At 44.8% G+C, this 13,946-nt stretch overlaps 1 protein-coding gene across 1 annotated transcript in view; it reads left to right on the top strand.

Annotated features, from left to right (window-relative positions):
* Positions 1-13,581, top strand: part of LOC147737183 (uncharacterized) — a 39,386-nt gene extending 25,805 nt beyond the window's left edge. The window contains exon 3 of the mRNA XM_086923090.1: positions 13,416-13,581. Coding sequence (XP_086779216.1) covers positions 13,416-13,581 — 166 coding nt within the window. The remainder of the gene's footprint in view (positions 1-13,415) is intronic.
* The last annotated feature ends 365 nt before the right edge of the window (positions 13,582-13,946 follow it).

Here is a 13,946-nt window from a genome sequence, read left to right as displayed (position 1 = left end):
CTGGCACAGGAGGGAAGTTACATGCACTTTAACTCGTACATGGAGTCGGTGGGGTACGCGCTAGGGAACACAACTTGACCATAAAATTTATATTACCTCATTCCCTCCTTGTTCCCTACGGACCCTTCATGAAATATCGATCCTCATAAATCGATCAGTTTGTTCTTGTAACATTATATGTTCATCTCTCTTTCTTTGACTGGTTGAGAGACAACTGGAATGCTCAATGCAGGATGTGGCACACAGTCCACAAATTGCTGGCCCACACTGCAAGCACAGGCAGCAGCTGAATACTATAACAAGGCCAATGCCTAGGAAGGATAAGATCTTCCATCCCCAAGCTGTTAACGTAGTCCAGAACCAACCGGACCAAGTCCAGGTGCCTGGATTCTGATGTATCTGATTTGCAATTTTATGTAGACGGGTAATAGCTTGATAGACAGATGGTGCATTTTGTGGAATGAAAACACAGCAACTTGACCCGATGACCTTACAGGCTCCACCTCTATCTGCCAAGATGACGTCAATTACAAGACGATTTTGAAGGACAACAACCCGCATAGCAGATTGCTCCTCTGTTAAGTTACCTAAGGCGGAGGCAGTTTCATGTACTACTGCTTCAAGTGTTCTTGTTAATCTGCGTATCAATTTACTGTTTTGGACAGGTCCTAGGAAGAAAAAGAATCCTTTATTGAAATCAGTGTACTGTTCCCATGCCGTTTCTGTGTAGTCGACAAGGGGAATATCTCTTTTGGGTCTATTCGGAGCTAAATTCGTATTTCTATGGTAATCAGGGGGAGCTAGAAAAACAGGTGGCAGAAGGAATGCAATGTAACAGGTACCATCCCAATCTGGAGGCAAACGTATGTATGCGGTATGACCACAAACAAAGTAGGAATGACTGGTAGCTTTAAAGGACGATTTACCATGGTCACTGAACTCGACCACAGTAGTGCATTTACTATGACCTACGTGTACTGAACCTTTCTTGCTAACACATAAGTCACCTGTGACTGGTAATACTAACATATGGGGCAGAACTGGAGCAGCTTCGGATTCAACAGTAAGGATCATAAGGCTAATTGTGTAGTTACCTAATCCATATACTTCATTTTCTAGATCAGTTCCTATTCGAGTGGGAAGTCCCTCTTTATCAGGGTAACAGACGTTGAGCAGGACTAAGTTCAAGTTTCCCCAAACCCAGCCCCCATCGAAAACAGCAATATCGGGATCTAAGGAATTAATTATTTTGAACCATGCTCCGCAGGAGCCATTGTGAGTGAACGGGTACGGAAAGAGGGGCAGAGCTCCCTTGTAATTCTGGTAGGGAGGGAGTCGGCCACATATCCAACAGTCTGTAGCATTATTTGTCTGATGGGAATGGTGTAACATACTAATGAATGTATTGTTGCGCAGCGCAAGTCTGTAAGAGAGTTCATGTGCAGGAAGTTCACTAAAAGTGTGTTCAGCAGAGACATTGTAAGCAGATTGTTCACGCCTGAAAATAGGCCAATATATAGGTAGCAGAATGCTGGCAATAATAATTAAAATACTTAGAAAAAACATTATTAACAACGTCACTATACAGTGACTACGCAGTGATTTGCAGTATGTACGTTTCTTTGCTTCTCTCTCTCTCTCTCTATCTCGATCTAGGGGATACATGTCAGAAACTATTTAACCGATTCACCTAGGGGAGGACTTAAACAATTAAACTGTCTGACTTGCTAGATCGGAGCTTCATTCGATATAGTTCTTGGGGAGTCTTTTCTCGTTCGGCAACGGTAAAATCCTTCGTCTCAACACAGTCTTTGGTGGGGGTGGACGAGTCAGAGTCCTGTTTCAGTCCGTTCTTTAGTTCATTGCAAAGTTTGATGTGACTCGTATGGACCCACCCCTTTCTCCCCTCGATTTTCACAGCGGTCCTGGTGGTAAGCAGAACGGTCTTCGGGGATTTCCAGCGGGGCTCCAGCGGACTTTTCCGGTCGAAATTCCGGACGAGTACCAGGTCCCCAGGACGGACCTCATGCGCCTTCACATCGGTATTGTCAGGGAAGGCTGCGGCAACCTGTGAACGACATGATTGGAGTGCAGACATCAAGGAGGCAAGGTAATCTGTCAACATGTTACAATCAATATCAGTGATCTTTTTCGGAATGGGCGTCCCCCACATATTCGGTGGTCTGCCAAAGACCACTTCGTACGGGGATAGCCCTGATCTTGAATGGGCGACCATTCTCATGTAGAATAGTGCCACGGGCAGGGCGACTATCCAGTCGACCCCTTTTTCCTGACAGATCTTGGCAAGGCGAATTTTTAGTGTCTGATTATGCCTTTCTACAAGGCCTGCTGCTTCGGGATGTCGGACACAGTGGAACCTCCACTGATATCCTAGCAAAAGGGAAACCTGTCTCATCAACTCGGACGAGAACGGCTGTCCGTTATCTGAATACACGACACGGGGCAAACCGTACCGTGGGAAGAATTCACGAACCAACTGTCTGGCAGTGGTCGGAGCAGTGTAGTCTGGGACTGGGTATGCTTCGGTCCAACGGGACAGAGCACAAACAATTACAAGGACATATTTAAAACCTCGACAGCTATTCATCTGGATATAATCCATCTGGAGGACTTCAAAAGGGTGATCGGGAGGATGAAATCCTCCTTGCTCAACAGGGACGCTTTTACCTGGATTGAACTGACAACAGATCATGCAAGTACGCACTTTCTGTTTTGCGGCTGCTCGTAAGTGTTTATTGTACCAGAGATTTTGCAAACTGTCTAGCATTGCTTTCTCTCCTAGATGGGCCGGGCTATGTGCTGTATTTATCATGACTTGAACCATTGCGTCAGGGAGAAACCATATAGATTTTCCCTTCGTCACCCAACCTTGATCTGTCTGAACCCCTCCTAGTTCAATCCATTTCTTTATTTCATCTGGAGTAGCATGTGTCTGAATGTCAATTACGTCTAGGGCGGGATCTCTAATTGTCATACACTTTGTCGGAACTATTGTCTTTGTCACATCAGTATTCTGGATGTGAGTCAGTGCTGTATGTTTTGCTGTCTGGTCTGCCAGGTCGTTACCCTGGGAAACAGAATCTGTGACTTTAGTATGTGCCTTACACTTCATGACTGATATGCCCGAGGGCAAATGTATTGCTTCTAACAGTGCTTGAATGAGGGGGCCATGTTGTATCTTGGCCCCATGGGAAGTCAGAAAACCTCGTTCTTGCCAGAGGACTCCGAAGTCGTGTACAACTCCGAAGGCATAACGGGAATCAGTGTATATGTTAACATTTCTGTTCTTGGCTAGAATACAAGCTCGGGTCAGAGCGATGAGCTCGGCTGCTTGAGCAGACAGTGTATCAATACGATGTGTTTCTTTAACTTCAGTTTCAGTGGTCACGGCATACGCGGCCACTAATTCTCCTGTACTTGTTCTCAGGCATGAACCGTCCACATAAAGTGTCAGGTCGGGATTTGTCAATGGGACATCTGTTAAGTCTCGTCTAGGCTTAGTTACTGCATTAATTATTTCTATACAATCATGTGGAGCTGGATCTGTCATAACTGTAGGTAACAGTGTTGCTGGGTTTAAGATACTGCAGCGTCTGATTTCTATGTGTGGCTGGAATAGTGTTAATTCATAACCTGTCAATCGTGCTATAGTCAAGTGTTGAGTCTGGGTTCTGTTTAACAAAACCTCTACAGAATGTGGAACTTGTACTGTTAACTGATGACCTAGAACAATTGAATCGCTCTGTCTGATTGCTAACGCTGTTGCTGCTACTGACTTTAAGCACGCAGGGAGTGCTTGGGCTACTGAATCCAATGTACTAGAAAAATAAGCACAAGGCTTATGTGAACCTGCTTGATCTTGAGTGAGGACAGACAACGCTGTACCATCACGTTCTGTAACAAAAAGTGTAAACGGTTTGTTGTAACATGGTGTCGCTAAAACTGGTGCTTGACATAAGGCTTTCTTTAAATCTTCAAAAGCTTGTGTGTGTTCCTGAGTCCAAGGGAGGGCAGTCGAAATCGCTGCCTCCTGTGTCGTTAACTGGATGAGTGGTTTAGCTAGAAATGCATATTGAGGAATCCATTGTCTGCAGTACGAAGTGAGGCCTATGAAGGCCCGTACTTCCTTTTGTGACTGGGGTCGGGGCATGTTTACGATTAACTGAATGCGATCGGGAGTGAGCTGTCTCCCCACTTTGGACAGCAAGTGACCCAAGTACACAACTTGCTGAACACAGAATTGTAGCTTCGAAGGAGACACCTTGTGTCCCTTGTCGGCCAGAAAGTGTAAAACGGTCAGTGATGCTTTTTCACATTCGGGCTCACTTCGTGCGGTGATCAGCAGATCATCGACGTACTGTAGTAAGGCTGTATTAACTGGCATTTGAATACAATCTAGTTGTCTTTTCAGTGCTTGACTATAGATGCTGGGGCTTTACCTACATATACCTACATATGCTATGGTGCCTATATCTCTTTCGGATTCTTCCTGTATTTCTTCCTCCTCAGAGGAAACCTTTTCTTTCTCTTTCTGGTGTGCTGCTATCACTGCTTTCCTGATCTTCTTGTACATAGAGGCTATGCAATTTTGTCTGTCATGTTTTCCATCAGCTATATTTTGACCCCACTTGTTCAATGCGTCTAATTCACTCTGATCTGTTCCGGGCCTGTCTCGTTCTCTTATTAGACAGTTTATGAAAAATCGTAGTATCAGTGCTTGCATGCCAACTTTCTGTTTCTCCATGGCATCCTTAATACTGTCAGGGTCCTTTCCTGTTTGAACAAACTCATATATTCTGTCTAGACGATCCTTCATTCCTGCATAGCACAACAAGTTATCAGTAGCGGATCTTAACCGTAATGATGCCAATATCATTAAATCGTCTTTTCCGGGTACTGGATCATATCTGCAGACTGACATGTTTTCTTTTAATGCGTCGAGACGGGATGAATTAGAAGAGTGGGGAGACCTGTACGTGAGAGGACTCTGCATATCTTTGAGATTGAATCTGTGAGTTGGTGGCGGGGTCTGAGGACCCGCAGTCGCACCTCCTAAAACAGAAGCTTGTGCGTTATCTCCCTGCGGAGTCTGTATCTGAACATGAACTTGTCGTTTAGGTGGATCAGGCAAACGTGGTTTCGGTAGGTCAGTTTTGAGTACGGGAAGTGGCGGGGCTGGTGGAACAGGGGAAGTCTGTTGTGGTACCAGCGGAACGTGACCTGGGGGCGGAATACCACCCCCGTCCCTGTCTGTAGGCAGGGCACGAACAGGCAGATTGGTGTAAGCTGGTGCTACATCGTCTAGGTATGAATTTAGGAATATGTCTTTAGTAGTTTTGTGCATTACTTTAGTTGGAACTAATGGTGACGGCAAATTTTTCGGTATTTCTGAAATGGCGTCAGGGGTACCTTCGGCCAAAAGATACATGTTGTTCACTTGGCTATTTCGGATGCGATCTATTTGTTCTGATTTTACTCGAATTCCTTCAGTAACTAATTCGTTTTCTTGAGCCTTTTCTGATTCTTTAAGTCTGTCTTCTCTACGGAGTGCTCTTTCAGCACGTTTATGTGATTCCTTACGCCAAAATTCTATGGCGTCTTTCTGAGATTGTCTGGCTTTCTTTTTCCGTAATACCTCTTCTACCTTTATGATGCACTCGGCATCCCATGTTCCGTTAACTGACCATCGGTATCTTTCCTCTAGGTGCTTGGTATAATCGGTCCATAACTCTAGATACAGGATGGCGTCTATGCCATGCTTATTATACATGAAATTACCTGGAGTGTCCCTAGGGGGGATTGGAATCTCTTCCTCTAACATCCCTTTCCTAGTTCCTATCTGCTTTAACTTGTTAAAAAACGGCATTGTGCCTACTTGATACTGAAATGCTCGATCCTTGATACTTAATTTCGACTGTAACTATTTAAACAAGAAAACACAATAATGCACAAAAACAATCATTCATACCACGACATTAATTACAAAAACATTTAAAACATAGATGGCTACCCCTCTATACTAGATGTACTGCTCAACAGTACAGATACACTGTTGTAACAGTGCAGAATTTCAGAAATTCGGAATACTAGATATACTGCTAAACAGTACAGATACACTGCCTAAAAACAGTGCAGACCGGACTTGCGTACCCAAACCCGTCTAGATACGACCCAGCAATGGTACTCACCGGGAAGCACGGAAAACAGAAGGCCTCGGAAAACTCGACTGGACTCGACTCGGAACTTCGGAAAACTTCGGAATGACTTCGGAAAACTTCGGAAAACTTCGGAAAACTTCGGAAAACTGGTGGGCCTCTTTACACCTCGGACCTTGCTTCTTTCGGCTGGGCTCTGGTCGGGATCCTCCGCACTCCTCACCGCCTCGTCTGGGCACTGATTGCAGTCTTCGTCACCTCCGTGGGTCAGAGGGAGATGCAGGAAATCCTGCCAGTACACGTGTGTTCCATCTAACTGATGGCAGGGGACACAGTATGCAACGCGCCAACCGGCGCGTGAGGTGGGGGAGGGGTCCCTATTCGGGCGCCAAAATGACGTAAATAATTAATTTACTCTCTTAATTTCTATGCAGGTAAGTACTTAATCAATAATAACTCAATCAGAATGAAGGAAAACAGAGTCCGTGGTGTAAGAGTTTCTAAGGGTTTTATTCCTCATAAAGGAATCAGGATATCATGTTCTGACCACCACACAGGGTGTCAGAAGGGATAGATGAGCGCGCTCTCGTTTATTGACAATACATAGCTTATATACTTGATTTACATCATAATGTTCAATGTAAGAGGCGTAACAGCTGAGAGAAGACAAGATAAGACAAGATAACAGTATACACGTGGTACTAGTACATCATCAAGAGGCGTAAACTAGAGGTGTGTGCTAGAAACGTCACTGATAGGTGACGCAAGTGGGTGGCACCAAGGGGTGGTGCTAACAGAATGTTGCAATGTCAGCAGAAATCGGAAGCTTGGGTGCGCGCGCAGCTGCATGACGTGTGATTGACGGGGTGCAGGGGACTTGACATTTACACTGGCGGAAAGAGACAGAAGTCTGGCATGTCAGATCAACTTGTGCTTCTATCATATCTGATATCTGATGTTTAGGAACTAAGCTATCTGGGCAGAAAGGTCTCTAGAGCAGAAGCTATTCTATACTTGCTGTGAGTGCGTGTATAAGCGCCTGAGTGTCTGTATGAAAAGCGTGGGGGGCATGGGGCCTTCCATGGAAGCATGGCAACAGAGGCTATGAATTACTTGCATTAAGACAGATCGGTCTTTTGGTTCTGCAGCTGGAGAGGATGTTTACAGGATCTAGTAGGCAGGAATGTATTCTCGGGGGGCGGAACAGATAACTCGAAGGTTATAGTCAATCTTGGCAGAAAGCAGGCTTGAGCTGAGCGCGAGGGGTCGCGCTGAATGTAGGACAGAGTTCACGAGTACAGAGGTAGCCTGGGCAGAGCCAGAAGCCACAAAAATGGTTCAGATGGCAGGAATTCAGGGCCTACTCTGGCTAGAGCAGGAAAAAGTAAAAAGTGTATTACAAAAAGACGGTGGCATAGCATATTTAGGAACGGGCTATATAATCCATTCATGGTGCATCTGAAAGAGGACAAGTTAACGGTGGACGCAAATGTATTTGCGTCTTCATAGCTGGCACAGGAGGGAAGTTACATGCACTTTAACTCGTACATGGAGTCGGTGGGGTACGCGCTAGGGAACACAACTTGACCATAAAATTTATATTACCTCATCATGTCGACCACCGTCCACTCCATAACTCCAAGGTGCCCCTGCCCTCACCACATGTTTGAACTTGCTCCATCAGCAAGAAGCTCTCCCCACATCCGGAACATCTCCATCACCCAGGCCTCCTTCTCTACTGCATCTAAGCATGCAGAAGTCAAACCTCTTCAAAATAAAAAACCTCTGTGGGCCAAGCAGACCTAAAAATAATTACGAAGCCATCTCACTTCTAACCTTCCCAGCTAATGTCCTAGAAAAAGGAATCAACATTCAACCAACTCTGAACCCACAAACTCCTGGATCCCTTGAAATCCGGATTCTGTGTCAACCATAGCACAGACACTGCAATCATAGCAGCCAAGGACGACATCAGAGCCCTCATGGACAAGGGCACAACTGCTGCCCTCATCCTCCTCGACCTCTCTGCAGCCTTCAACAGCATATCAAACTACACCCTCCTCCATGGCCTCCACCAGATAGGCATCCAAAGAAATGCCCTCAAATGGATCATCTCCTTTCTCACAGGCAAAACTCAAAGCATCCACCTTCCACCCTACTCCTCAGTTCCAAAGTATATCATACACAGAGTCCCCAAGGCTTCTCACTTAGCCCCACCCTCTTCAACTACTGCATGGGTGCATGACGAGGTACTCGTCTTTGGGAGCACTGCATCCTCCTGGGACCACACCTGCTGGCCCACTGAACTAGAACCCCCTTCCTAGACCACGAACACGCATAAAATCTAGAAATTATTCTCAACAATCTATCCATGAAAAACAAGCATTTGCAATGCAATAGGTCTCGCATTAGAAAAGTTTGAGCTATTGGTATTGAAAATGACAAATTTTGTATTTGTGTTGGTTTTGAAAATAGCGAAAGTAATAGCTTTGTCATTTACAATGCCAATAGTTTTAACTTTCGCAAATGTGACACCTATAGCATTTGTAATGCAATATGTGTTGTATTTACGTGACTTAGATGTATTGATATTACAAATAACAATGGCTTAAATTTTTTTTAAAGAATTAATACTTAAATAATAGCTATTGTAATTTATATTTGCAATAGCTTAAACTTTTGTGAATAACTTTTGTGAAGAATATGTTCAGTGTATTTTATTGTGACGAAAATCCAAGAACAGAAGTGAAATATTAACATCTTTTTGTTAAATTTTTAATAAAGCTTGAAACATTGAGAGAACATATTTGAACAAGGTGTTGTTGAATGGTTGCACAGATTGATGCTGTGGTGGCGCTGAGTGATGTTGTGATCGCGAACGAGTGATGCTGTGGCGTTCAGTGATGCTGTGGTAGTGCATAGTGATGTTGTGGTGCCCCTGAGTGATGCTGGGGTGGTGCGGAGTGATGCAGTATGCTATGCTATGTTTTGTTTTGCTATCCTATCTTTTGTTGTGTTATGCTATGTTTTGCTATGCTATGCTTTGTTATGCTATGCTATGTTGTGTTGTGTTTTGCTATGCTACGCTTTGTTTCGCTATGTTATGTTTTTTTATGCTATGTTTTGTTATGCTATGCTATGCATTGTTATGCTATGTTTTGTTATGCTATGCTAAGCTTTGTTTTGTTATGCTATGCTATGTTGTGTGTTTTGTTATGCTATGCTAAGTTTTGTTGTGTTTTGTTATGCCATGCTATGTTTTGTTATGCTATGTTTTGTTGTGTTTTCTTATGTATGCTATGTTTTGTTATGCTTTGCTAGGTTTTGTGTTGCTATGTTTTGTTATGCTATGTTTTGTTATGCTATGCTTGGTTTTATGTTATGTTATGCTATGTTTTGTTATGTTATGCTATGCTTTGTTATGCTATGTTTTGTTATGCTATGCTATGTTTTGTTGTGTTTTGTTATGCTATGCTTTGTTGTGTTTTGTAATGCTATGTTTTGCTATCCTATGCTTTGTTTTGTTATGCTATGTTTTGTTGTGTTTTGTTATGCTATCCTATGCTTTGTTTTGCTATTCTATGTTTTGTTATGCTATGCTGGTGAGGGTGTGTGAGGGTGAGGGGGTGTGAGAGTGAGGGGTGTGAGGGTGAGGGTGTGTGAAGTTGAGGGTGAGTGAGGGTGTGTGAGGCTGAAAGGGTGTGAGGGTGAGGGGGTGAGGGTGTGAGAGTGAGGGTGTGTGAGGGTGAGGGGCTGTGAGGGTGAGGAGCTGTGAGGGTGAGGGGGTGAGGGTGAGTGAAGGTGTGCGAGAGGATGAGGGTGTGTGAGGGGGTGTGAGGGGGTGTGAGGGTGAGGGGATGTGAGGGTGAGTGAGGGGGTGTGAGGGTGAGGGGATGTGAGGGTGAGTGAGGGGGTGTGAGAGTGAGGGGTTGTGAGGGTGCGTGAGGGTGTGGGTGCGTGAGGGTTAGGGGGTGTGAGGGTGAGGGGGTGAGGGGGTGTGAGGGTGGGGGTGTGAGGGTGGGGTGGTGAGAGTGGGGGGGCAGAGGGTGGGGGGGCAGAGGGTGGGGTGAGGGGATGTGGGGGGTGTGGGGGTTGTGAGGGGTGTGGGGGTTGTGAGGGGTGTGAGGGTGAAGGTGTGTGGGGGTGAGTGAGGGTGTGAGGGTGTGAGAGGGTGAGGGGGAGTGAGGATGAGGGATTAACGGGCTGGACGGTGAACCCCACTCCACCGACAAAGCTTGCAAAGTTTTTTCCACTCTGCACTCTGCTTGGAGAGAAGGGTTCGGCAAAACTCCACCTCTGCTGTGTAGCGGAGTTTACTAGTGCCACACCACTGCTTATGTACAGAGATGTAAGGTTCTCCTGCATCTTTCTGAAATACGGAAGGGTTGGGACAGTTTTATACTATTGGGGATGCTTTTCCACATCCTGAGAGCATAGATGGCGAAGACGTGTCATAGCTTTTGGTGTGACATCGTCCACCTGAGGTAGTTGTGGAGGCCGCCATCTCTGCTGCTGTCAGACACTGTCAGCACAGCACTGTACGCGCAAGCCAAGAATGGAAACAAAACAAGGCAGGGCAGCAGTGCACAGGCTCGGAGCTGAGGATGTGAGGGCGACACTGCCCCTGTAAGGCATGATTTGGTCTCTCAGAAATGAAAGCCGACACCAGTGAGGTGAAGCACTGAGGCTGAGAGGAGAGAGCCGGGATACCATGGAGGCTCTGCTCTACTTCTTCTGATCTTCAAGTTCTCACATAGTTCCCGGAGGGCCTATACTCTGGTCCTTCCCACAGGACAGACTCCAAAGAAGCTGAGACAGAGGTGCACATACTGGAGAAAGGACTGGGAAAACAAAACCTGTTCTGGAACTGGAAGATTCCTGCCACACAATCTGTAAGTAACCCTCTTTTACTACCACCACTCCTTAATTGATTCTGTCCCTTTAACCCATAAGCCACAAGCGGGCACAGGCACTCCCTCTCTTTCGTCCTGTAAACAATTTTTCACCAAGCAACCTGTTGTATCTGAGCTATATTGCAGTTCATGTCCTCCACTGCTCCACCAGTGGATCCCTGTAAGGATGATGTAACATGGAATGTTGGTGTCTGAAAAGCACACTTGGAAATGGGATGAGCGGCATGCTGGCTGCTCCTGATGGGGCTGTATTACTGCTGTACTATTGATCTACAATAAATACTCTTAAAGCATCTCAACCAGCTTGGAGTGATAACTACAATTTTTGTCAACGAGGTGACTCAATAATCTACGTGCACTACCTGTCAAGTTCTTTATTCAAGTCTGGAGTGTCTGAGTATCTACTCTCAAGCTGAAACAACTCCTATTTTCAGCTGCGTTTATTCAACATATTGGCACACACCAGCCCCACCAGAGACCTCAACATCGGTCGCCCACAACGTAAACATGCCAGTCCTCGCTGTTTCTGTTCAGGCTGTAGCCCAAGCTCCTATGTCTACAGAGCCTCTACAAGCAAGGAAACCAGCTGCAGCTGCTGCCTGTGCTTGTGTCTCCTGTGGGAAGTAACTGACTTCCCACGGTCACAACAGGGTGTGCTTTCCCAAAATTGTCGACAGTTTGGCAGTGGATTAGACAAGTCTTTTTTCTCTCATGTACTTCGCTTCCCTAAAGGATTTACTGGAGCAACCTGTCGTGTGTAGTGCAACATCTTTTGTAAACGGCGTGTGTAAATGTGGCAGCGACTGAGAGTACATGCTATCACGTGAGCAGTGGCATTTTTGGGGGGAATGCCTTTTGGCGTTGGCACTGCGACATGGCAGTTGAACTGCTGCCATTTGAACATCACCGCACGAGCGTCGCGCGAGCCCCACCGCACGCACTTATTCAATGCGCGCAGTCTCTCCTCATCTGCTTTCTCATTTCATGTTCTGGATAACGTTTCATGCACGCAGTTGCCGCTAGTCATCCGGCGCAGTTTCTTTATTGCGTGCCGCCATTTTTAGTTTGACGGAGCTTCATGTTGCCAACCACATAGCCGCCCATTTCAACCCTGTTGTTTTTCAACCACATCAATAAAGTTTCAACAACATGATCCTCCGGTCACGTCATGATGTAGCAGCATGGTGAATTATGGTCTTTCACCCTCTTCCTGGGAGACGTTCAACTATTGAAGGTACTTTTTCGTTCAGTTTGCTGTCTACGAACATTTGAGGATTCCTGTCAGCGTTGCTGCCTTAAGATCGGCTAGAGGTCATAAAGCCACAGGAACAATATTGTCGATATAGAGGATGATTACAGAGAAAGGAGATGTTGGACATAGCTGCCAAGGTTTCAGATTGCCAGGTGTGACATTTTAAAAAAAATTGTGAAATTATGAGTGACATTTCAATGACTATGAGTGACACTTTCTCACGAGCAAAAATCATGCACTTAAGACCAGGGAAACTTCTAAATATCAGAAATGACAGCCATTTGAGCAACAAGAAACTCCAAGAACTTCTTGAAACTTGCAGAGCGCCAAAAATAGAAGCACACTAATTAATTATCCAAGAAGGCTGGCCGAGAATGGAAAGTGATGAGATCATGTTGCTTAGACATCTTACTCTAGTTTTTTACTGCAGCATCACTTGCTTCCGGTTTGACTGTAGGAACGTGCTGTTTTAGAGTGAGGTTTAACCATCTGTGACCGTCAACCTTGCTCATAATTGCTTTAGGCTGGATTTTGCTACCTAACCCACATACATACAACAGCATCTCTGAGTCAGTGCTACCTAAAAGTTTTAACACAACTTACTTTCCTTTCCACATCATTTACTTTAGTTGCCACTGATGGAGCGAGATTTTAAAATAAATTTGTTTTTGACTCGCAAAGTTAAACTCTCATAATAAAGATAATTATATTAACGTGAATGGAGTGAAACATACTAATCAACCTAGATTAAAATGCACACACTACATAAGGGACTAATATATGTGCTCATATATGTGTTCTATGTTGCAAATGCATGTTCGTGAAAAATAATAAACTCATTTTGTCTATTGTTATGTCAGAATTAAATGCGGCTGTTATATTAATGGCATGTGCTTATTTGCGTGTTGTCATGTTTTGTCTTTTTGTCTTTGTGTGGCACAATCCTGTTTGTTGCTAAAATGCTTTGGCTAGGTAACATTTATTAATGGGTTAATAATTAGCAAAGGTGGGTGGGTAACAGAACAAACTCTATTTCTTTCATTAATCGATGTCTTGTGTTTGTTTATACATTAGTTTTACGAATGGGCCTAAGAAAATGGCTGGCAGTGCTGCAGTTTATGAAAACTTGACCAGAGTGAAGCCGTCACTCATGCGCAGACGAAAGAGCATTTTTGCTGAACAGACAACGTTTAATGCAGAAGTAATTTTGGTCGAGTCGAATGTGTTCTTGGAGTCATAGCCAAGGACAGGATGCTGCATGGCCTGCCAAGATTAGGAAGTGTAAAGTTTCTCCCCGGCTAAAGTATCTTTTTGAGGAAGCAAAAAGGATGGTGAAACTAAGAACAATAAGGGCTATGATGAGGCCTCGGACTTGGTCAGGAGAGCTGACCTAACTGTGGACTGACATGGCTCAGCCAATGGAAAGTTTGGATTCACAGAAAGAATGTGAAATAAAGATACTTTAGCTAGTTAGAAAAGGTATAAAAACTGACCCCTTTGGAGGGAGAGCGCTTCTCGCTTTCCAAATCCTGTTAGGCGTGACATGCTGACGGACTCTTTGGAGCACGTAAGGATCAATAGGGTTAAATGACGTTTACTTTTTTC

The sequence above is a fragment of the Lissotriton vulgaris genome, chromosome 1_1 (genome assembly GCF_964263255.1).
Source record: "Lissotriton vulgaris chromosome 1_1, aLisVul1.2, whole genome shotgun sequence".
In the NCBI taxonomy this organism is placed as follows: Eukaryota; Metazoa; Chordata; class Amphibia; order Caudata; family Salamandridae; genus Lissotriton; species Lissotriton vulgaris.
Note: the sequence above shows the minus strand (reverse complement) of the source record. Positions and strands in the feature narration are given on the sequence as shown.